The sequence below is a fragment of the Pediculus humanus genome, genomic scaffold (assembly GCF_000006295.1).
Source record: "Pediculus humanus corporis 1103172107496 genomic scaffold, whole genome shotgun sequence".
NCBI classification, from domain to species: domain Eukaryota; kingdom Metazoa; phylum Arthropoda; class Insecta; order Psocodea; family Pediculidae; genus Pediculus; species Pediculus humanus.
Genome location: NW_002987112.1, coordinates 46,115 through 72,221, shown reverse-complemented (window position 1 = coordinate 72,221; position 26,107 = coordinate 46,115). Strand labels below are relative to the sequence as shown.

At 27.0% G+C, this 26,107-nt stretch overlaps 2 protein-coding genes across 2 annotated transcripts; one reads left to right on the top strand and one right to left on the bottom strand.

The window, feature by feature from the left end:
• Positions 1 to 6,401: 6,401 nt before the first annotated feature.
• Positions 6,402 to 19,510, top strand: Phum_PHUM150900 (uncharacterized protein; the record flags this gene model as incomplete). Its single annotated transcript, XM_002424731.1, has 21 exons — positions 6,402 to 6,428; positions 6,531 to 6,626; positions 7,503 to 7,718; positions 7,839 to 8,415; positions 11,284 to 11,395; positions 11,479 to 11,929; positions 12,006 to 12,224; positions 12,311 to 12,623; positions 12,709 to 12,860; positions 13,088 to 13,198; positions 13,498 to 13,693; positions 13,773 to 14,593; positions 14,689 to 14,991; positions 15,088 to 15,324; positions 15,400 to 15,523; positions 16,094 to 16,204; positions 16,361 to 16,450; positions 16,730 to 16,851; positions 18,319 to 18,487; positions 18,879 to 19,263; positions 19,366 to 19,510. 21 exons carry the CDS (start codon positions 6,402 to 6,404, stop codon positions 19,508 to 19,510), a joined length of 4,977 nt encoding a protein of 1,658 aa, XP_002424776.1.
• A 3,563-nt stretch (positions 19,511 to 23,073) lies between these two features.
• Phum_PHUM150890 (translation elongation factor G, putative) lies at positions 23,074 to 26,080 on the bottom strand (the record flags this gene model as incomplete). The annotated part of the gene is made up of 11 exons (XM_002424730.1): positions 23,074 to 23,253; positions 23,340 to 23,500; positions 23,580 to 23,699; positions 23,786 to 24,050; positions 24,125 to 24,466; positions 24,552 to 24,726; positions 24,815 to 25,123; positions 25,190 to 25,508; positions 25,595 to 25,727; positions 25,846 to 26,010; positions 26,039 to 26,080. 11 exons carry the CDS (start codon positions 26,078 to 26,080, stop codon positions 23,074 to 23,076), a joined length of 2,211 nt encoding a protein of 736 aa, XP_002424775.1.
• Positions 26,081 to 26,107: the final 27 nt, after the last annotated feature.

The following is a 26,107-nucleotide window of genomic DNA, read 5'->3' as shown; positions in this document are numbered from 1 at the left end:
TTATTATTATTATTATTATTATTATTATACGGAAAGGAAAGGCGTCGTCAAGTTGAGAGTTGTCGATGTTCGTAATGACATCAGTAAATTTTCTATTCCAATGCTCCAGATCAGGCAGGGCCTCCTCCTCCTCCTCCTCCCGTTCGTAATTTTTGATGCGACATCGAATCTTTAAAAAATTAATCATTCAAAAATTATTTTTTTTATTTTGCCTAAAAAAAATTTCACAAGGGAAAAACAAAAATAAAATGAAAATTTTTATGGATAGTCCTTACATAAGTTTATTATTATGAGAATTTATACACGCGGGTTATGCATATTTATTATATATTTGTCGTTTTTCTCATTTTCCACGATGATTCTTTAATGTTTTTTAAATAATAATTTCGACTCGATGTTTAAGATGTTTATACATAGAAAAACTTTATTTTAATAAATTAAATTATTTAATAACAAAAAAAAATTGTTTTTACTTTTGCTGTTTGTTTTTTTGTAACGTATCGTAAGGTTGGTTTTAACAGTGACATTTATGGATGAAAAATACGTTGTAATCGTAATCATCGTACTCATCATCATTCTCATATTGTTTCTTTTATGGATGGTTAGTATTTTAATTAAATTTGTTGTACACTGATTATTATTATTATTATTATTATTATTATTATTATTATTATTATTATTGCGATAAAAGGAGTGTTGTTGTGATAAAAATATTTATAGTTTTTCTTTTTACAATTATGTGCCTGAAAAACAAAAATAGTAAAGTTTTTTTTTATTATTCATTCGCTGATAAAAATAAAGGAAAAAAGGGGGACTTGAAATTAAAAAAATTTTAATTTTTTAAAAAAAATTTATAAATGGCTCGATTAACATTTTTGAAAAAAAAAAAAAATTAATTAATTAAATCTGGTAAATGTAAAGATAATAAATAATTTAATACGGTTTAAATTTTGATGAAATAATTTGACGTGGTTTTAGAAAAAAATACAAAACAAATCTCACTCATATCGGTAATTAATTTTTAAAAAAAAAAAAAAAACGGGATTTAAAGTTTTTTGTTGTTTTATTGTTTCCGTTAATAGAAATCATTTTTTTTTTTTTTTGCATTCTCCCCCCCCCCTCTCTCTCTCTCTCTCTCTCTCTCTCTCTCTCTCGTTAAATTCTTTCTTTTTCTTTAGTCTTATGCGTCTGGAAAAAAATAAAAACAATAATCGAAAACAAAAAGAGATTTAAAGAAGAATAAATGGCAGAAAATAAACGAGTGAATGAATTTGAATTCGTCCAAAAAAAAATTGGAAAAAATGAAAAAAGGATGGTTTTGTGTAAAAAATTTCGTTCTCGGTCGAGTCGCTATGAAATTCTAAGAGAAAAAAAAAAGAAAAGTATTGTATTGGAAATTTTTAACGGTTGTTAATGAGTAGAAAAAAAAATATATATTTACGTTTCCCGTGCAAGTTAAAAGTTTGTTTTTTTTTCTCTCTCTCTCTCATTCAACGACCGGGATTGTCTTTGTTATTTACGTATAAAAAAAAATTTTAAAAATAATAATGGTAGTAAAATGTAAGACGGAAAGTTTTTGGGTGTTCCCCAAAAAAAAAATGATTTGAGAAATTAAAATGAACGTTTTTTTTGTCGTCACGGAAATAAAGTCCGATATTGTTGTTGTAGTTGTTGTTGTATACACTTGAATGTTTTATTTTAAGGGAAAATTTTTAAATGAATGAATGAATGTACGGGTTGAATTTGTTGTTTTTCTTTCTTTTTAAATCCAATTTAAAACAACAAAAATTTGCTGGCCCTGGTTTTTTTTTTTTTTTTTTTTTTTTTTTACGGTTTCACACTGTTAATATTTGCAGCTTATTCTCGCATTTTCTAAAGTATTTTTACCCGATTAAATTATTAGTTTATTTCTTTTTTTTGTAAATGACGATTCACGTCGTAAACGGTTTTTAAATATTTTTTAATTTATTATTAAGGGTTTTTTAAAAGGACGAGTGTATGCATTAAGGGTTGTTGTTCAAGTTCAATTGAAAAAATTTAATGTTAATTATTTTTTTTAATAAAAAAAAACAGAGCAAAAAAAAAAAAAAAAACAAGTTATTTTTATTATTAACAACAACATCACCGTATCATGAATATTTAATTTTTTTTTTTTAATAATAATTATCGAAATAAGTGGACCAAATTTTTTAAAAAAAGTAGAAAAATTTATTACTCGCCCCTCGGGGGATGGGTAATTTTAATTTTTTTTTAATTCGTAAAAATTTTACACGAACGTATTCAAATACCGGTTAATAAGGTTCGATCATTTCCTCAGTGGTTCAATTATTTTACTTTCATTCCATACTACATCGGTATGGACGAAATTCTTTCTTCGTCGTGATAGTATAAATAATGATGATGATGATGATGATGATGATAATAATTGCGTACGTTTGATAGAAATAATAATGAAGGGAACAACAACAACAACAACAAGTTGGATGTGGGCCTCTCTACTCAGTTCCACTTTCTTTTTTATCGATCTTGAAAATCGTTCGGGTGTTTATAAGTTTATTTTAAGTATAAATATATATTTATTATTATCAACTTGCACGAATCGAGCAAGGATTTTCATTCAATAAATTGCCATATGCTAAACCCTTGAATTTTTTTGCATTAGACGTAGTAGCCATTGGAATCTTTCTTTTCGTTTTGAGTCGCATTATTAATAATTTTTTCCTTCCTTTTTTGTAGGAAGGTCACGCTCTTGAAATTTAAATAATAATAATAATAATAATAATGATACTTACTTTCGCTAGAATATATCGTTTTCTTTTTGTTATTATTGTTGGTATGTATTACTTTTACGGTGTTTTTCTTTTTTCTTTTTTTTTTAAAAAACAATTTAAATAATGTAAAGTTTGTGGATTTTTTTTTTGAAAAGTCGTCGTCGTCGTCGTCGTCGTCGTCACCTTTGGGATTAAGATACAAATTTATGGCACTCATATTTGGCACGCTCATTGACAAGTAAAAAATAATCATTTCAGGTATTTGACGTAATTGACATTGTTGATTCCTACGCCACCGAATCGTTGTTTCTTTACAATTTTTTTTCGTATTATTTTTAAAATTGAAGCAGTGGCGACCTCAGGTTGTCGTAAATTCAATGAGTTTACGATTGATGGTAATTTTGTATTATTTACTTTGTCCAACGCGAAAAAAAAAAAAAAAAAAATTTTTTTTTTTTTAATTTAAAAATAACTTTCTCTCAGAAAAGTAAAGTATTCTTGTTGGTTGTTGAAGCGGCATCAAACACGCATCGAAATCGCACATGTAAATAATGTATTATTTAAATTTTTTTTTTTTTTTTTCTTCATTTCGAGACAGACAGACAGAAAAAAAAAAAAAATCATTGAACCGATGAATGAAATGGTGAAAATTTTAATTACGGTTAATAATAATAATTTTAAATTATTAATTAATAAATTGTAAGCGAGTTATTTGTTTTGGTTTTGTTAAATGTTTACATCGAATTTTTTTTGCATGTAAATGTAAACTTGGCGGCATTTTTAATTTCTACATTTTTCAAAACAAACATTTTTTTTTTTCCAGTAATTATTTATTGTGAGTTTGAGTTTATTGTGTATTGAAACGAAATTGTAGTAATTCATTCGATGTGAATCTTTTTTCTTTGTATTTTTTTTTTAAAACCGGAAGGAAGTCGTGTATAATTTTGGAAATATTATTTTGGGGTATCTTATAGTTAATTTATTTATTTGTTTGTTTGTTACTCCCCTTTGAAAATCCCGAAATAGAAATCGAAATCTTTGGTCGGTAAATTTTTTTTTTTTTTTTTTTCCGTTTGAAATTATTTTTTTATTTTACATTACGGGCGCAACCTGTTAATAATTTTTTTTTATTTTTTATTTTAAATAGATTTTGTTTAATAAAAACAAAAAAATTTTTTTAAAATTAAAATCTCTCAATTGTTATCTTGCTTGCTTTTTGATATTGATTGTAATTTATCTGTTGAAGGATTTAATTTACGAATTTAAATTCCCGTCATTGAATGTCTCGGGTCAATTTAAACCTTTTAAATCACACTTATTATTATTATTATTATTATTATTATTATTATTATTATTATTATTATTTATTTATTTATTTATTTATTTTTCGTAACTAGATTTTCTTGTTACTTTTTTTCAGCCAGAATAAATTTTGATTAAGATAATAAACGAAAGCGAAGGAGGAGGAGGAGGGGATTTGTTAAAATGAATGTTTACTTATAGTAAAATGATTACGAATAATTCAAAGTCTATAAAGTTGCATTAAAGCTTTAAAAAAAAAGTTTTTTTTTTTTTTTTTTTTTAAATTAAAATAAAATGAAATTTCTCAACTATATACTATTAACATTTTATTAACTTATTCCTATATTACTTTTTATATTGAACGTCGAAAATTTTAAATTTTATAATTTTCTGCATTCTGCATTGTGTTCAACAAAAAAAAAAAAAAAAAAACATTCATTGAGAAATTTTCATTAAATTATTTATTTACAATTCAAATGAGGGGGGAAAAAAATTTATAAGAAAAATATCAGCTCGAGAATGTGTAAAATTTAAAATAAAAAAATAAGCTTATTAAATGTTTTTTTTTTTTTTTTTTTTTTTTTTTTTTAACCAAACTAATTATTTAAAAGAATGAATTATACTGATATTGATGTTGACTTTTATCTTTTCTAAAAAATTAGATAAATTGATGATTTATTTGTAGGAGAAAAAAAAAAAAAAGTACGACTGACAAAAGTTTAAATTATTATTTATTATGCGTTTTCATCATCAAATCGCATTTATTGGGAATAGGAAGTAAAAACGATTTCATTATTCCTAACACACCTCAAAGTTGAGTTTTTTCTTGCGTTCATCTTCATTTTTTTTTTTTTTTTACTTTATTTTATTACATAACATTATACAAAAGTAAAAGATTTTTAGACGTAAAAATATTATCACCTCCCACTGAAAAATATTCACACACACACACACACACATGCTTTTACGTTTACGTTTATGTTTATGTTTATAAATTACATTAATTGAAACGCCTATGCATTTTATGTTTTTTTATGGAACACCTTGTGACGTCGTAGTAACTGCAAAACTTTACCATTGCGAGTAGTCGTCGTCGTCGTTGTTGAAAAGACAATGATGATGTTGCATAAAATAATTTTTTTTCATGGTTTTCTATAATAATTTAAAAAAAAAAAAGAAGAGAAAAAAAGCTCGAAATAACTACTTTATTTTATTATTATTATTATTTATTTGTCTTAGTTAGTTTGGATTTTAGCAAGGCGTCTTTTAAATTCATGCAAAGGCGGGTAACGCCCTTGGTATTTAATTCACGATTGAATTTTCACGATTTTCATCAAGCCCAAGAATATTAAAAAATGTAAAAAATCATAGAGTACGAACAATATTAAAAAATTATATATATTTTTCGGTTGAAATTTTTCCTTTTTTTTGGGGGGGGAGGGGAGGGGGGGTTTTAAAAGAATTGTAATTTTGCTGCTTTTATTTTGTTAGGTGGGCATCACTCACCGAATGTGATTTGGCAAAAAGTATTGTATTTGATTAATCGGTGGTAAATGCATTCGTGAGGTTGAGGTTTTTAATGGAATTGATCTTTGGATTTATTACTCATTTAAAAAAAAAAAAAATTACCTAAGAAATTATTAGCCGAGGCTTTTTGTATTTTGTCAAAATAAAAAAATTTTTTTTTTTTTTTTTTTAAAAGTAAAAAAAAGATGAGATGAGAGTTTGTTTACGGGGGAAAATAATAATTTTTTACTGTATGAGTGAATCACGATTATTCACCCCAATGAGTACCAAGGTGAATCAATCTTTTAAAATTTTTACCATTAAGTAATTTCATTTTTCTACCGAGAGTTACCAAATTATTTTTTTTTTTTTTTTTTTTTTTTTATTCTTTCATTGACTATAAAAAATTAGTCATTCTTAAAAACCACAAACAGGTTGAATTTTTTTTTTGTTTTTTTTTTTGTAACTGACTGCGGTTGATCATTTACCGTTTAATCTTTTTAAATGTTCATCCGAATTCATTTTTTTTAAAAATTTTTCAGTCAAGTGGGAAAAATTTAAAACAACTGATTTTAAAAATGATTGACTTATTGATTTTATAGATTAAACAATATCCGTTGTTGATGTTGTAAAGTTTTGAAAATATTAAGCTTTAAAAGTATTGTGTTAATATTTATCATAGTTTTATTTTTATAATCGTCAAATGAACTTTTAACCTTTTTTTTTTTTTTTTTTTTTATTGTTAACCGACTCTATAAAAATTTTATTGACTGGATTGACAAAAATATTTATGTATCTATTCGCATTTTAAGTAATTTATAAATGATCTTATTAAAAAGTATTAAAAGGGTGATTTTTTTTATATTTTAAATAATGGAAATTTAATTAAAAAGAAAGAATTTTTATGTGATGTGATGATAATTTTTTTTTTTTTTTTTTTTTTAATTTCAGGCCAAACAACGAGCTTCCATAAAATGGCTTCTCTCGAAAGCATACAATAATAAAGTTCCGGAAAATTTACAGGAACCATTTTACCGTGATCACGAGGTAAGTGTTTTATGCGAATGAATAATTTTTTAATTATTTATTATATAGGATTTAAAAAAAGATTTTTTGTTATGATTGATTGATTGATTGATTAAAGTTTTAAAGGGAAAACTCGTTGTTATTATTATAAATTTGTTTTTTTAAAAAAAAAAACTGAAAAATATAAATTAAAAATTTGTTTTATTCGATTTAAAAGTCAGCTGGAGGTGTTACTTACTATAGACATACACATAAACGCGGTCAACTTCTTCTACCCACTAAATAATGATTAATTGCAAAATTTATAAAAGTATTGAAACGTGTTAAATTTTCGATTCTTGTTTTTTTTTCGTAATTTTATTACTCTATGGCGCAGCTTCCTCGTAAAGTAAAAAAAAAAAAAAGTAATTTCTTACGGATTTTTTTTTTTTTTTTTAAATTTTCCTTGTGTTGCTATATTTGGTTGTTGTTGTTGTTGTTGTGTTGTAGACGAAATTTGTACGCGGTCTTACAAATTTTTTTATTATTAAAAAAATCTTTTCAAATCCCCTAACTAATGTGTGTATTGAAATTATTAATTTAATGGTTGATTTACCCAAAAGTCGAGTTTAATTAAGAATTATATTTGTAATGTGAAGATGAAAAATTAAATTAGTTTTTTTTGTCTGTATAGTAGTATTTTTAGTCGAAATAAAAAAAAAAACTATTTTTTTTTTTTTTTCGATTGCTTCTTTTGTGCGTGCGTGTTGTTAATCTGTTTTTTGTAGTTTTCCTTTTTTTTTTTTTAGGTTTCGCCTTATGAAATTTAAAATTTTTTTTGTTTTATGATGTTAAAAAGTTAATTTCATAAAGTAAACAATCAAATAAATGTATAATTTAATTTATCGTTTTTAACAGGAGCAAGAGCATTTGAAACCTCAAATAGTTCACAATTTGGCAAATGCCGAATTATACTGTCTCGCTTTTGCAAACATATACTCCGATCCAAATTATCACAATTTAAATCATTGTGGAATTCTTCAAACGCTCTCTAGAAAAGGAATCACCATACCAGATCCCGTAGATGGGCCTTTAACCGAGACTGTTCTTATACAAACCACTCCTTTAAAAATGGTAATTAAAAAAAATTTTTTTTTTTTTTGTAATTATTTAAAATGTTTTTGTATAAAAATAATTTACGTGAACGCTTAAAAGTTTGGAAAATTTTTTTAAATTACTTATTTAATTTTTTAGGGTGCTCACATGGCTGTCATCGAAGCAACAATGGTTCTTTATGCCAAAGAAGTAGTCACACCTGATAGAGTAGTTGCAGCTATTCACAGATTCACTCACGGTCAAGTAATGCCCGACTTGCCGCCAGATAGTGAATCTGGATTGTTGCTATGGGTTAACCATTCTCAAAAAGCTTTAATGCAAAGGATTCAACTGGAATACGAGAGGGAGGGCCAAGACAATGATAAAACGATGATGCCTCAGTTTCCGGAAGTGAAAGATGTGAAAGGCCTTTGCGACGGAGCAGGTTTAGCCGCATTAATATCATTTTACTGCCCCGAAGAACTTCCATGGACTGATATAAAAATCCCTCGTTTGCCAACCGTTTCCGATTCCGTTCACAATTTGTGTTTGGTTCACGAGTTTTCTCATCACAGTTTACCTCATACAGTGTGCCACATGATGCCGGAAGATGTTACTTACTTACAGGGAAACATGAAGCAAAATTTAATCGTTTTACTTGCGGATTTATTCAACGTATTGGAAATACATCCGGTGAAATGCGTACGATTTCCTGGCTCCGAAAGAAATAGAGATTGTAAGTTTTTTAAATAAAAATTTAATTTTTTACTAAAGTTTTTTAAAAAAAAAGAAAATGATTTTATGAGAACTTGGGTGAATCTTTCCGCATGAGTTTTGAAAAAAAAAAATAACAAAAATTATTATTTATTATAACTAAGCTAAGGGTTATTAAAAAAAAAAAAAAAAAAAAAAAATTAATTAAATTGGCAACGATTAGGTGAAGGTTTTTTTTCCTTTTTTTTTTTTTCTTTCAATTTTTTTTATTATTTCCGGTAAGTGCAAAAAAAATGTTTTCCTTTCACAAAATCAATAGTTTATTAACTATTTGGTTTTTTTTTTAATTGTACACATGTATAAATACTTAAACACGAGTTTATTGTCGTTTAAATCAAAACCGTATACGTCGATATAATAAAATTGAATCGATTCGACCACAATAACAATTTTATTCGACTTTTTAAAATCACTGAATTGCATTTAAATCTTGGATTGCATTTCCGGTCAAACGTAATCCATAAGGGGAGGGATGGAAGGGGAAGGGGAAAATATATATCATTAACCTTGACCAAATATTGTTTTAAAGTAGAATAAAAAAAAAAAAAAAAAAAAAAAAACTTGAGATTACACTATATATGTATGAATACACTATCGAATGAGGTTAAAAAATGTGAGAGAAAAGTGGAAAGTATTCAATTTCCATAGTGCTTAATTTTTTTGTTGTTGTTGAATAATACTGTTGTTTATGCAAACAATTCGTATTATTTTAAAAAAAAAAAAGGTCAGTTTATTAAAAAAAAAATTTTTTTTAAAACAAGCGGGTGGTATTACTTTTTATTATTAAAAGATTTACCCAATTATTCGTCGCGAATTTATTTTTTAATTGTATAATAAATAAATTTGGTATTGAGTGACGAATGTGTGTAAACAAATAAACACAAACAATGTGTTTTGATATGTTATGTGTATTATGGGGTAGTTATCATTGCTCTAGATAATAGGTGAATATTCACACTTTTTTATTATTATTATTATTTGGAAATGTATTGAAAACCTTCACAATATTTTATTTATTATTATTATTATTTTTTTAAATTATTTTCATGCTCTATGCGTTTGTTTATTTGCTTTTGTTTATTCCACGTTAAAAAGTAAATGTTTTTGTATACTATTAAAAAAAAAATAAATAAAAAAGGAAGGAAGAGAGAGGAAAAAAATAAAAAAATAATTTGAGTATGATATCAAGAGGGGAAAATTAATAATAATAATAATAATAATATATAAATGGTATATATATCTTTAGTCGGTCCTGCGCGCAATAGTCAAGGCGTAGTTCACAAACGAAGCCTTCCGCAGACAGTAACAACAATTCCAGATCTTCGGAGTAATTTGGCCACAAACTCAAGCTTTACAGGTAGGGGCTTGGCTCCCCCCCGATGTAGTTGTAAGCCTGTATATAAAATTTTGTTGGAGCTTTTGTTTGCATCATATGTTGTTTTGCACACATGCATTTGTCGAAAAAGAAACTCTGATGACGATTGTCCTTTTTATTTATCTTTCCTCTACTTCTTGTATTTATATATATAAAAGGAATTTGCTTGATCGATAATATATATGATTTTAAAAAAAATGTTTTGTGCTGAAATTTTTTGTCGAGGTCAATTTAAGAAGAAAACGTAAAAAAAGAAAAAAGTTTTATCGTTATTTAAAAATTTTTTTTTTTTCTTTTGGAGGGGGAGGGTGGAAAAACTACGAAAGGAAAAAATTCTATTTAAGTATTGAAATTTATACATCGAAAGTATGAATTTTTTACTCATGTAAAGGAAAGAGAAAAAAAATAAAAAAATTTGAAATAAAATTTACCCTTAAAATCGATCTTTTTGAGTTTTTTTCTTTTGCTTCATTTTTCTCTTTTTTTTTATTTTATTTTATTTTATTTTAAAAGAAGCACGCAAACATCATTAAAATATTTATAATATAAAAAAAATAAATAAATCAGACATTTTGTGGTTGTAACCTATGTTCTCATCAGAGTTTTTTAATATTTTTTATTTTGAAAAAAAAATTTAATTTTTAGTGAAAGATTTTACGCTTTTGTTTACAAACCGTACAAAAAAAAAATTATTTATTTATTTATTTTTATTTAATCACTAATTAAACGATCGTCATTAAATTAATGTTGGTTAATAATAATTTTTTGGTGAATTTAAAAAAAAAAAAAAAAAAAAAATGGCTTCTTTTATTTGTTATTTATTTTAATTCGTTTATAAGTTTTTTGAAATAGTTTTGTCGTAATTTTATTTTACTTTTGTGTTTTTTTTTCTTTTTGCTTTTTTTTTTTTTTTGATAAATTTTATATTAGAATTTGGCTGTGAATTTTTCATTTTTATTTCCGAATTATTTGTTTTGTTTTTGTTTCTTATATGAAAAAAATATATTTAATTTTGTGTTTTGATAATAACACTCTGTTGGTGTAACCTTAAAAGTATTTTTACTGCTTTTTATGTATTTAAATTTTTTGGCAAATTTTGAGCTTTAAAAAAAAATTCTGATGTGTACTCTTCTTCAGTATTAAGGATCGCAGAACAATAAACTGGTAAAGAAAAAAAAAAAAAAAAAATCATTTTTCTTAGCTTTGCTTGTAATTTCTTCCATTGATCGACAATTTTTTTTTATTTTTATTTTTATCGAGTTAATTATTATTGTATTATATGTATTGTGTGCATGGTACTATCACATTTAATCACAAAACGCATGTTATTTTGTGTTTATTAATTTTTTCCTATAAAATTCATAACTATTATTATTATTTTACATTTATTTTGCAATTTTAATTGTATTTTTTTTATTCACTTATTATTATTATTATTTTTTGTTTTTTTTTTAGTGTCAAGACCATTGTCTACCGTAAGTTCGGGCCTTAGAAAATCATATTCCGTACAAACGGATTCAAATTTTAGGGGCACACCTGATTCTTTAGATAGGACGTTAGATGATAGGTATTTGAGTTAAAATAATACATTGAAAATTTTATAATAACGCGATGAAATATTTAATCACGTGATTTTTTTTTTTTAAATAGAAAAAGTGAAGAATCTTTTGTTGTTCATCGTGGTCGTGGTGTCCCTACGCTTAGCTCCGTGACTACCGATGATCCCATTGTGCCACCTCGTCTCCGAAACAAAGATAGAAATAATTACGATTATAAATTAGAGGAATCTAGTAAAGCGGCTGGAAAACCAAGTAATTGGGAAGACCAAAAAAAGAGTACGTTTGCTGGAAGGAGATCAAGGCGTAATTCGTTGTCCGAGGAATCGCAATTAACTGTTGAAAATTTTGGTGGTTCCCAAGAAAATTTACATTTTTTGGGGAGGAATCCGGATAAAGAGCCGGCCATACACGTCAGTGGTCGTTTAGATAGTTCTAACGCTCCCCTTTCTCCTACTCATACCGTGCCTATTAGGACTTCGGCTCAGGAAGCTCGAAGTTCGGGTGTAGAGCTTATTTTTGCAGAAAACGAAGCTGCGAATTCTGTAAGAAAACATTTCAAAACTTTTTGATTTAATTTTTATTAATTATACAATAATTATATGTAAAAATTGGTTACAGCAACCGCTACAACGAAAGGATATTCGTAAAAGTCAATCCCCTGCGCCTATTTCCCACACACCAAATGTTCCAGTTAGGTCTAGTCAACAGGATTGTAGAAGTAATGCCATTGATAGAATATTTGCCGATAACGGTTACGGAATAGATAAAAACGAAGAAGAAAAGTCTGTTAAAGAAGAAAATTTAGTTTCTCTCAAAAATTTGATACATTCCAAGCAGGTACATATAATTCATCAAGAAAAAAAAAAAAGAAAAAGAAAAAAAATTTTTACTCATTAAAAAAAAATAATTTTTTAACCCCCTAGCCTGCCAACGAAGTAGTGCATAAAGATTACGTTGATGGAGATTTACATCAAATAACAGTTAATTATTCTGAAAGAAGTTCTCAAATTGAAATGAATTACGCGGAAGATGATGGCGGCGGCGGTGGTGGTGGTGGTGGTGGGGAGCACATAAACTCTCATAAATATACGAGTGTGAGTAAAAATGTAAACGTACAACCGAATGGAAATATAAAAAAAACTACATTTGCAACTTTACCAAATACGACAACGTGGCAGCAACAGCAAAAGACGATTGATAGTATTAATAACATCCACGAAGCTCCAAGTATTCCTGGTAATTTTTTTGTTTTATTCGTTTATTTATTTTAAACCTTAATTTTAAAACCTTAATTTAAATAAAAATTTTCCATTGAATTTAGATGATACGTCTAGCTTTCAACTTCGTAACATTCGATTAAAATTGGAAGAAAAGAGAAGAGTTATAGAAAATGAAAAAAGAAAAATGGAATTATTAATGAATAAACAACGTCAAAAAGTAGGAAAAGCAGCTTTTTTGCAGGCTATATCGAAGGTAGGGTTAAAATGTATAAATGAGTGCATGCATTTTATGTATATTTCTATTGTTTGTTTTTTTGCCTACAGTAATCTATATATATATATTAAAAATTTAATTTGAGTAAATTTTTTGTATTTATTTTCTGTTGTAAAAAAAAAAAAAAAAAAAAATTCTTTTATTTTCACTTAGATTTCATTTGCAATTTTTTAAGTGCTGGGTGCATGCGGTTTAATTTGTTGCAGGATAAATATAAAACAACCGATGCAAAAATTCAAAATGACGGTAATTCAACAAGTCCATCTGTAGATTCGATTTCACCAAAAAATGCACAACAAAAACCGTTGTCACTTCAGGTAATTTTTTTTTTTAGTAGAATTTATGAATTCATTTAGTAACCACTTGTTTTTTTTTTTTTTTAGTTTTACTTAAAATTGATGAATGAATCTTTTATTTTTTGTAGATTATTTTAAGTTATAGATGTAGATAGTTTTTTTTGTAAATAACAAAAATTCTTAAATTTCAAAATTAAAATTAAATGTAAATAAGTTTTTTTTTTTTCTCTAAAGGATATACAGATTTTATTGGAGAATAAGTTTAAAAGCAAAATAAATTACGTCATTGTTCACTATTTAATCATTGAAATTATTTTTAGGATATCAAAGATGTAATATCTATTGAAAAAAAATGGTTGGACAATTCAACGCCTTTCTTAGAAGAATTAAAAACTCCGGATTATGAAAACTTTGATCTTGATAAATATCAATATTCTATAGCTAAAATGAACTCGAGCCTTAAAGAACTAGATGCTGATATGCAGAGGATATCCAATCAACAAAGCAAACTACAAGGTAATTACATACTTTCTACGAGTCTATTTGAATTGATAACTTAATTTTTTACGATTGCACTCAAAAGATTTTTTTATAGGATACGGCTCTGAAAGTAACTATACTCAGCAGCATATACATAATTACTCGGATCAGCCGCAGTTAAACCAAACTCGACCGATGAATAGTTATCACAATCAGAGTAACATGCAGCAACAAAATTATAACATCTATTCTAATTCGAGTTCGCAAAACAGGCCAATCAGTTTGTCACAACTCACCCAACCCAATCCTTCTCATAATCAGGGTCAATTTTTCCTTCACGATCAACCGCAACAACCGATGCAAAGAAGAACTTGGTCTCAACACCATGCTGAAAAAGTCGCTTTGAATCAACAAATGGAAAAGAACGATAGGAACGTGCCACAGCCATTCACTTTACACGAAACAAGACTTCAAAATGGCGACAGTCATCCGATCCCTTCTCCGCGTTCTTCCAACATGTCACCGCAAAGTTTCAATAAACCGAACCTTCCTCCGAAACCAATCGTACCAGCACGTCAATTACCTCCTTCTAGTTCATATCCGGAGCCATTGTCTTCTCCGTCGGCAGACGATATGGAACCACAGAGTATTTGTTTTATAGGAGAAGATCCCAATAGCGATGTCAATAATATATCTTTGGGAATGTCTCACATTAATATAACATCAGGAAGTAAAACATATCGTATTCCGTCGCCTACGAGACCCTCAATTATAAAAAGTTCTTTTATGCAAAAATCCATGCAACAAAATTCCGAAACACCAAACACGATAAATGAAAACCAATCCGTAACCAAAGGGTTTTACATACCTTTTGACGATGAAGCTCCACCTAAGCGTCCAAAGCCGCCACTTCGGGGTAAACGATCACCTAAAAAGGTAAAAAGATTTTTTTACTGTTTAAAACCTTAAAACGAAAAATACTCATCTATTGACTTGCATTAAAAAAAAAAAAAATTTTTTTTGAATTACAGGATAGGTTTGCTACGCAAACAATCGAACATCCTTTTGATGAAAGGCCCAAAGAAAATGTTGCACCTCTTAATAGATCGGAAAGTACTTCAAGAACTCCCGTCACAAATTTTAGAGATACTGTTTCCGGTTCTCAAATAAATTATTCTCCGGATCACGCTTCTAGTCAATCTATCGATCGTCTAGACACTTCTCCCATCATAAAAAAATCTGATCCCATGTCTCGTTTGGAAACTAAGCCTTTGAGAGAAAAAGAACCCACTTCGCCAAGTGTTGGTCTCGTTATAGGCACAGAACCTGATCCGGTATTGATTTCAGACAAACGTAAAAAAATAATTTACATCATTAATTGTAAATTTCGATAAATAATTTTTTTTTTTTTTTTTTGTATGATTTCGCAGAACCTAATAGATGAAATGGAAAGAAAAAAAGAAAAAATATTAATGTTGTCTTTGCAAAGACGGCAACAACAAGAGGAAATGAAAGCTAGGAAAGAAATGGAAGCAGCTCGGCGAAGGGAAATAGAAAAAATGAAAGAAGAAGATAAGGCTAGGAAAAAAGAAGAAGAAAAAGCTAGGAGAGCTGCCATATTAGAACAATATAAATTAAAAAAGGCCATAGAAGAAGCAGAGAGAGAGGTTGGTTGTCACGCTTAAAACAGGAGACATGTGCAGGAGACATTAAAAAACGTTTAATTTTTTTTTTTTTTCCAGGGTAAAGTTATAGATAAATCAGATTTAATGAAATTAAATACTCCGAAATTACGAAGTAAAACTTCAACGACTCCAAGACCTCGTCCTAAAACAATCCACGTCGAAAGCAGTGGATTGGAAGATGGTATGCTCACGCCAGCTCGAGGGAAAAGAGGATCTTCTACCAATCTTGCAGGTATTTAAATAAATAAATTTAAAATTTGTTCATTTTCATTTAATTAGTTATTATTTAACCACTAAATGAACGTGATAACAATGAAAAGCAACAAACGAAAACTTTCTTCTTATTTTATTGTTTTTCTCTTTCAAAGGACATGATACATAATAATATTATTATTAAGTGTTGTCGACTCTTTTACTTTTTACCTATTCGATGTTTTTATTTGTTTAACCCTTAATAATAATAATAATCATTTAGTGCCCTTTTTTTTTTTTCTTATGTAAACACTCGAACTTGATTTAACATTTTTTGTTTACCCATATGCACGTAATAAATAAATCATCATCTGGAAAAGGTAGGAAGAATACAAAACGAGTTAAATTAATAATAATAATTATTCTGTTGTTATTATTATTATTATGTTTTATAACCTTCCCACAGTAATTTTTTTTTATAAGTGTTTAAAATAAATGGTAGTGTGAAAAAGGTTTTTTTTTTTTTTTTTTTTGGTAATTGTTTATGTTAAATGTGTAGACCATAATCGTGAAAACAACAGCGTATTTTCGAGACCTTTGAGACGAGATCAATATCGAGGATCACAGGATAGCCTTGCCAGCAGTGCCGGAGGAAGGCGTGGATACAGAGGTAAATTTGTATTTCTTCGCATGATTTGTTGTAGTTTTAAATTTTTTTTTTAGATTTTTAACGAATCTTTAACTTGATATTTTTACGTATTATTTAACAGAATAACGTTTCGATTTGCTCAACATAATTTACACTTTTTTTCTTTTTTTGTTTAAGATTCACCCAGCGATGATGGTAGAGGAAGTTCACCTTCTAGAATGAGTTCTACTAATTTAGGACGACGAGGTTCATATAAAACTTCACGAGGTGAGTTATTTATTTTTTGTTTCGAAGGTTTTCCAAAAATAATTTTACAGAGTTTTAGTGGGCTATGTTGGTAGGTTGGTTGAAAAGAAAAGAAAAAAAGAAAACCAGTGCCAAATTTTTTATTATTATTTTTACTCTTAATATCAGTTAACTGTGATTTTACATCTTTTGGTTTTAAATTGTTTGTTCATCAATTGAATAATTTCTATTGTTAAAAAAATAAGTAAGAATCAAACGAAAAAACTCAAATTATTTGTTTGGAATAAATGGTGATTTCAGATACTTCAGAACCTCCGTCCCAGGTTAGAGGAAGGTCGAAATACTCGACTTACCAGTCGAACTTTAGAGGGAGAAAATCAAATTCGCTCATGAATCTTTGTGGTAAGAAATCGAGATTTGTGGTAACAAACACTCGATTTTAACCCCCTTTAAATTCGAGTTCTTTTAAATAACGATTCATTCAGTTGTTGGTTTATTGGGATTTTTTTTTTTTTCTAGCTTTCATATATATATATATTCTTGTCACAAGAAATTTAAGAAAGAAAAAGAATTTTTTCCTCCTCTCCCTTCCCATTTTCTTGGAAAAAGAAAAGAAATAATAATAATAATAAATTTGTTCTCCCTTAAGGATTTCTTAAATTTCTTAAAAGTAATTAGTTATTAATTGAGCACAAACACCAAGTAGGTAAAAAAAAAAAGAAATTTCTACCTCTGGTATTTGTAACTCCCTTAATTTTTTTTTTTTTTTCCATGCTAAATTTCATTTACCAGCATGGTCATGGTAAACTTTTTAATCCTTTTTTTTTTTTTTTTTAATTGGTGTTGGAAAAATAAAATGAAAATCTTTTTTAATTGGAAAAAGCTTTTGATGTTTCGGTCGTCACGTGACAGGGGTTGTTTTACCCATATATATATATATATATACAAAATATTTTAATATTCTTATGCCTAACAAACAATATATTTCCTAACCGGTTTTAATTTATATAAAAAAAAAAAAAAAGAATAATGGAAATGGGCTGGTGGGAACTTGTTACATAAAAAAATAACATAACCATATTAATCTTCTGTGAGGGTTTGATTAATGTCTCTCTCTCTCTCTCTCTCTCTCTCTTTATCATTTTCAATAAAATAATTTTCGTTTTTGTTAATCAATTTGTGATGATTATATAATAAATCGGCCAACTTTCCATTTATATACATTGTAGGAAGGGGAGGGGGGGAGTTTTAAGCCTTTTTTTTTTAAACGCGAGTTCGTGTAATTACGGAATTATGATGTTTTTTTGTACATTTTCCCTTTTTCAATTTTTATTATTATCATCATTATTATTATTATTATTATTATTATTATTATTATTATTATTATTTGTGATCAAGTATTCTAGGGCATGCTTATATAGTATGGGAATGACAAATCATAGAATATTTTGTTGTATTTTGTAGTCATATTCGAAAAAAAAAAAAAAAAAAAAAAAATAGATTTTTAAGTCGTTCATGTCAAAGGTATTATTTAGCGACCATCCATCGTCATTTTAGTCATTTGAAAAGTTTGTTTAAAAAAAAAAAAATTAAACATTTAGTAAAAAAAGTGAAAAAGGAAAAAATGTTGGCACTTATTATTGCAAATATAAAATAATTAATTATTCACATGTAAATATTCATAGCCTATTAATTATTGTTTGTTTGCCCACAAACTAATTAATAAATTAACTTTTCTTTTTTTCTCACAAGTAAAAAAAAAAAGAAATAAAATGACTCGATAATAATAATTGTTTAAATAAAGGAAGGAAAAAAAAAAAAAAAAAATTGTCTTGTAAAATGCTCTTAATATTAAAAAAAAAAAAAATAAAAAATTTTTCTGGTGGAAGAACACAGTAGTTCTAGTGCTTAGTGCACCTGTTACAGGGTCGAGTAGTGACCAAGATAGCATGATCTACCGATATGGAGACACAGATTCTGGATTGGGACGTGCAACGCCTCCCCGACGAGCTCCTTCGCCAGGGATCTCCTGTGGTAGGCACCTTACCTCACCTTCAGGTTCGCTAAAATTTCTATCTCATTCTAATTAATTAATTAAATTTTTTTTTGCACTTTTTGCAAAGGTTTATTTTCTTTAATTACATTAAAAAATTTTATTTTTAAAAATGGGTTCGCGTGTAAAATTGACGAGGAAAATAAAGCGCATACCTTACAATACCTTGTAAAAAAAAAAAAAAAAAATTAAAATTTTTAATTAAAATTAAGCGAGCTTTTAATTTAAATGGCGCCTTTTTTTTTTGTATATTTTGTAATTAAAAAATAAATTATAATTTTTATGCACAAAACTAATGTGACACACATACATTAAAAATTGAATATTTACTCGTTAATAAATTTACTTTTTTTAAAAAATTAAAATTTAAAATAAAGGGGAAAAAAAATTTTACAGGTCCCGGATCTTTGCCACCGGGTTTAATTAGCAAAAGAAGAATATTCGACGATGGATCGAGCGATATTAGTTCGAATGCTAGTTCTATGATGGAATACACCGGGCCTAGACTATATAAACAACCCGCGACCAAATCAAACAGGGGAATAATGTTGAACGCCGTCGAATATTGCGTTTTCCCCGGAATCGTTAACAAAGAAGCCAAAAAGAAAGTTCTAGATGAAGTATCACGTTCCGAGAGTAAATATTTTCTCATTTTGTTTCGGGATGCCGGATGTCAATTTCGAGCTTTGTATTCGTATTGTCCAGACACGGAAGAAGTTCTCAAATTATACGGTACCGGACCCAAACAAGTCAGTGATAAAATGTTCGATAAATTTTTTAAGTGAGTGTCCCTCCGTTTGAGCCTTTTCTCGTTCGAGCATTTTTAAAAGATTTTCATATCTGGCAAATTATTATTATTATTATTATTATTTTACGATTTCAGGTATAACTCTGGAGGAAAATGCTTTTCTCAAGTTCATACGAAACATTTAACAGTAACAATTGACGCATTTACAATACACAATTCGCTGTGGCAAGGAAAAAAAGTGAATTTACCGAGTAAAAAAGATATGGCATTAGTCATTTAGTTTATAAAATAGGTTCTTTATTATTTTACTAATTACTTATTATTATTATTATTACTAATTATTGTAATTTTTAATTATTATTATTATTATTATTATTATCATTCATAACATCGCGACAATTCGTCTTAGGGTTTGAAGGATGCTTTTGGCAACATTTATCATTTTCAGGTTTATACCTGCCGGAATAAATGACTGACTGAATAAAGGGTGACGCTGCATGCTCGAACAGGTTTTTTCACGTTTTGTTACAACCCGTGACGTCACAATAATTCTCTTGTAAGTTTTCCCGAGACGATCACCTTATCCGACGGGACCGAGTTATTTTCTCAACCGGATTACGATTACACATCTGTCGAGTAGCCAGAATCAAGTCATTGTTTTTGCCCCCCCCTCCCTCCCTCCCTCCGCTTTCAGAAGGTTTCTTTTAAATATTATCCCATGGTGTTTGTTCAGGTAATGAGTCTCCACGTATTTGTCCGAGATTTTTCTTGTTTGCTGGCTGATACAGTTTTGTTAGTGTTGATTATTGGACCCCCAGTCGTGATCTGGCTTTGACGGTGGTTGTACCATTCTTTGGATAGTCCAACCATTCCATATCCTCGACAGATAATCCAATTGATATACATATTTACAAATTTTTTTGTGCCTTTTTAAATATTCAACCAGCTTTTCCAATATCGAACAACCGGAAATTAAATGATCAATTTTTTCCGACTGCGATTCGGCAGATTCTTGTCGCTTTGTTTTGCCTTCTCGTAGTTGAAAATTTACCAAAGCTTGGTCCTGAGCAGCAGCGAAAAGGAACCGTTTCCGTTTCCGTTTAAATTTTCCAAGTTGCCGTTTAGACAATTGTCTCTCGTGTAATATCTGAAGCGTTTACTCTCTTCAAATATTGTTCATTTATTATTATTATCATTTTATTTTAACACGATTTTAATGTTTTTTTTTTTTTTTTTTGTTTTTTAACTTCATACACGTTTTTGCGTGTTAAATAATTTTAAATAGAAAAAAAAAAAGAAAAAGAAAAGCTTATAATGACTAAAAGACAAAGCAAAAAAAAAATAAATAAATAAATAAATTATACGCATAACCACATAAAATAAATAATTCGCATAATATCGAAAAAAAAAAAAAAAAAGGCATTAATTAATTATTAACATTTTTATTTTCGTAATTATTATTATTATTATTATCATCATTATTATTCAAATAATAATAATAATAATAAATAATGGTTAATAATAATAATGAGTAATGAGTAATGAATAATTATTATAATAATAGTTTATTAATAAGAAAAATTTATATTTTATATTTATTATTATTATTATTATTTGTTTTTTTTTTTTTTTATTTGATTGATTGATTGATTGATTGATTGATGTGCGATCGATTTGTAAATATACATAAATATAATTTAATTTAGGAGAAAAGTTTTAAAAAAAAATAAAAAATCGAGGCAACAAAATGTGTGTAAAAAAAAAAAAAATAATTTTCATTTTTTATTTTTTTTATTTTTATTTTCGTTTTCTAACCCCTTTTGTTTTTTTTTTTTTTTTTTTCATGCTTTTTATTTATAATTTTTTTTTATAATAATATTAAAATACAAACAAAGAAATAAATAAATAAACAAACAAACAAACAAAAAAAAACGAGTTAATCAATATGTAGTAGAATGTTTTTCAATTAATTTATATTTTTACTTTATTTTTTTTATTAAACGCAAATGAATGAATGATTAATAACAATAATAAATAAATCAATTAATTAATTAATTAATTAAAATAATTTTTGATTAATAATAATAAATAAATAAATAAAAATAAATTATTAATAATATAATTTTTTTTTTTTCTTTTTCTTTTCTTTTTTTCTTTTAATTTTTTTTTTTTAAATTGATTTTTTTCAAAAATAAATAAATAAAATTGTTCGATATAAATAAATAAATACTTCTTATGTAAAAAATAAATATATATATATATATAAAATTGTTGGTTGTGAAGGGGGTCACGTAAAAAAAATAAATAAAAATAAATAAATAAATAAAAATAAAAATAAAAATGGCGAAAGCTAAAAAGAAACGATAAATAAATCGCAACTAACTAACGTTTATCTAACTAATGTGTACTAAAACCAAAAAGAAAAGTGCTGGATTTCAATTATTATTATTATTTATTATTATTATTATTTATTATTATTATTATTATCATCATCGTGAGAAATGATTATTGATTATTTTTACCGTACGTTTAATAAAATAATTTTTTTAATACGTATATATAATGGCGTTGCGTTTGTTTGTTCGCTTAAATTATTTATTAATAAATAATAATAATAATAATAATAATAATGAAAAAGCACAAACAATCTTTTATTTGTTTTTTTTTTTTTAAATAAAATTTTTGGGTATTGTTTAAACAAAAATAAATAAATAAATAAAATTGTTTTCGATTTAATTGTTAAAAAAATATTTATATATATATATATTTAAAATAATTTTTTTTTTTCAAAGGCAATGCCATCGAATTTATTTATAATAATAATAATAATAATATTAAAATATATTTATATAAATAAATAAATAAAAGCGTATATATATATTATATCGATGTTTTTAATAATAATATTGCTTGGCATTGAATCGATTTATGCAAAAATAAATAAATAAATAAATTCTTGTAAAATTTTTTTTTTTTATTAAAATAATTATTATTATTATTATTTTCGTTTTGAATAAAAAAATTTTTTTTTTATTATAAATAATAAACGGAAATTATTTCAAACAATAATTAAATAAATAAATAAATGATGATAATAATATTTTTTACGTGAGGTAATTAATATATTTTCTTACTGAACAATTAATTAATTAATAAATTAAATTTTATAATTATATTGATAATGATAATAATAATGGTAACAATGATTTGATTTTATTATTATTATTATTATTATTATTATTATTATTATTATTCTCTTCTAGCGACGGTGCTAATTTTAATTAATTTTTTTTTTTTTTTGTATCGATGTAAAAAATAATATTGGAAAAACCAGCCTTTTGTGAAATTAAATTGAAAGCTGTGTGCTTGATATAGTGTTAATATAATTGATTATTTAATATAATTTGGTTTTTTTTTTTTTTTTTTAGTTTAGTCGCCTTTGATTTGTGTGGGTGTGCGTGGGTGTGCACGTGCGATGGAAATTGGGCGTTGGAAAAGGATAAATGGGTGGAAACGTAAAAAGAAACGGTTTGATTGATTTGATAACAGGTATTTGTAAAACTTTAATTTTATTTTTTATTTTTTTTCCAGCTCTCGTATAAAAAATTTTTAATTATTTATTTATTTATTTTTATTATTTATTTTGAATTCGATTTCACCCCCCCCCCCCCCCCGACGGTATCACAATAATAATGATTATGATTAATGAGTGACGTCACAGATCTCGAGTAGTCGAGTATTCGTTATGAAAAAAATTTCATTGTATTTTATGTTTGTTATTTACAATTGTAAACTTCCATTCGATTCGATTTTAATTTTTTTTCTAATTTAGGTCATTCGCCATTAATTTTTCTTTCGACTTTTCTGCGAAGCTTTGTCCGAACTGCTGTCTTCGTTTAAAAGTTGTTCTTCTACTTCGGTACGACATTTATTGTATTTGCAATATTCCATACTAAATTCCCCTTTTCCCTGAGTTATTGATCTGAGATGTGATGAATACCCAAACATTTCGTATAGGGGAACCTGAAAATTTTAATTTTTTTTTTTTCTGATAACCTTCGACAGGATTAACAGTAAAGACAATTAATAACAATAATAATAATAATAACCTCAGCTTGCGTGACGAAATAATCCTCCGAAAATTCCGAACATAAAACGATGCCGCATCTTTTTATCAAATCTATCGTAACGATTTCGTGGAATTCACTCGGTACCGAAACTTCAACCAACATGATGGGTTCGAGCAAATGCCAAATCCCTTCGTCGAATGCTGGAAAAACAAACAAGAACAAATGAGGATTAAAAAAAAAATTTAGTTTTTTTTTAAAAGTAAAAAACATTTTAGGCACCGTTTCTCATGGCTCCTTCCGTCGCTAAATGAAATGACCAATCCGAAGAATCGACGATATGATGTGCACCGTCTTGAAGTCTAAAACGAAGACCGGATAATTTGTATCCCTTTGGCGAACCTTAAAAAAGGTAAGAAATTATTATTATTATTATTATTTTTTTTTACAAAATTCGAAATTGAAAGACGAAAAAACCAAATGGAAACCTTTTTCGCACATTTCCAAATATGCTTTTTTTATAGCCGGAATATAATTCCGGGGTAAATTCGACCCCACAATTTCGTCGACGAATTCTAACGCCGTGTTTTCCTCCGTCGGCTCCAAAACTCCGATCACTCTACCGTATTGACCCTGTCCTCCAGATTGTTTTTTGTGGAAGTAGTCAAAATTATAAGGAGACGTTAAAGTTTGACGAAAAGCAACTCTGGGTTTACCCAAAATTACTTTACAGTTATACTCTCGTTCCATTCTCTGCGAATTTTAATGAATCCAATTATAATTTTTAATTAGATAAGTAATTTTTACTTTGTATAAAAGGAATTTACTTGACAATAAATATCTAAATGCAATTCTCCCATTCCGGAAACTAAAGTTTCTTTACTGTCAGGATCGTAAAACATTTTAAAAGTAGGATCTTCTTTCACGAATCGAGCAATTGCTTTACTAAATACTTCTCTGTTTGTTAAAGAAGCAGGTTTGATCGACATTGATATAACCGGATCGGGTACGAAAATAGATTCCATAGAAATATTTAATTTAGAGTCTTTAACAAACGAATCACCGCTGGAACAATCCACTCCGAAAATGGCGACTATATCACCCGCATAGGCTTCCGTTACTTCTTCCATTTGATTAGAATGCATACGAACTAATCGTCCTATCCGCGTCTAAATCGCGAATATGAAAAAAAAAATCGGGTAATAATACATGGAAATATTAGTTTGAAAAATTTGAAGTATTTGTATTATTCACCTTTTTTCCAGTTCTAACATTGGTTAAAGAATCACCCTTTTTAAACATTCCTTGGTAACATCTTATATAAGTTAACTGACCATATTTACTTAATTCTAATTTAAAAGCTAATCCAATAAATGAATGTTTATCACTCCTTTCCGGATTTAATATAATTTTTTCCTTTTCTTTTCCCCTAGGAAAATAAATATAAATTTTTTAATATTAAGGGAATTTTAAAAATAATTTAAAAATATTTTTGAACAGGTAAAAATTTCTCTAACTCTGCTTCATCTTTAAATGCTTTATTTTCAACTTCTCCAGGATTTGGCAAATATTGAATGACTCCATCCAAAAGTGGTTGGACTCCTTTATTTTTTAAAGCTGTTCCTACATAAACTGGAGTAAACATTCTACTTATGCATGCTCTTCTTATAGCTTGTTTGATGTCATTTTCTGAAATTGGTTTTTCCTGAAGGTAAGCATCACCCAAAATTTCATCACCATTTGAAACACATTCTACTAATTCCGACCTTCTATCCTCCGCTTCGGCTAACATTTCTTTAGGGATTTCAATTTCTTCAACATTTTCCCTTAAAACAAATCAAAATAAATTAATTTATTCTTGATTTAAATTATATATTATAAGATTAACTAACCCACAAGCTCCTTTAAATAACATTGCTTTCCTATCGATTAAATCAATGATTCCTATATCATTTTGATGTGTAAACGGTATTTGTACTAAAGCTGCATTATGCTTGAGTTTACTTCTAATATTTTCTAATACTTTTATATAATTTGATCCTTGACGATCTAATTTGTTAATGAATGCCAAACAAGGAACATTATATCTAGCCATTTGTTTATTTACAGTTAATGTTTGACACTGAACCCCACCAACTGCACATAATACAAGTATAGCACCATCTAAAACTCTTAAAGCTCTTTCGACTTCAACAGTAAAATCAACATGACCTTAAATAAATTAAATATATATGAATTAGTTTTATTTTTTTTTAATTTATGACAATTACATTATTAAATCCAAAAAAAGTATTCACCAGGAGTATCAATTATATTAATGTTATGATTTTTCCAAAGTGTGTAAGTTGCAGCTGACTGTATCGTAATACCTCTTTGCCTCTCTAATTCCATAGAATCCATTACTGCTCCTACATTATCTTTACCCCTAACCTATAATTAAAATTTTTTTATAGACACCTAATGTATGTACATCATAATTTATCTTGAAAGCTTTAAATAATTAATTTCAATCTTAATCATTTAAATTTAATAGATGTGAAAAAATAACCTCGTGCATTTTTTCAATTCTACCGGTATAATATAATATTCTTTCAGTAAGGGTAGTTTTACCAGAATCTATGTGAGCGGATATACCTATGTTTCGTATATGCTCAATATCTTTATGCTGTGCATATTTTAAATGAGCTTCATTACCAACGGTTTCTAAAAGTCTCTGTAAAGTATTGAAATGAATATTGTACAGGATTAGTTACATCCTTTAAAATATTTTGAATTACTGACATTGAAAAAAAAACATACGTATAATTTAT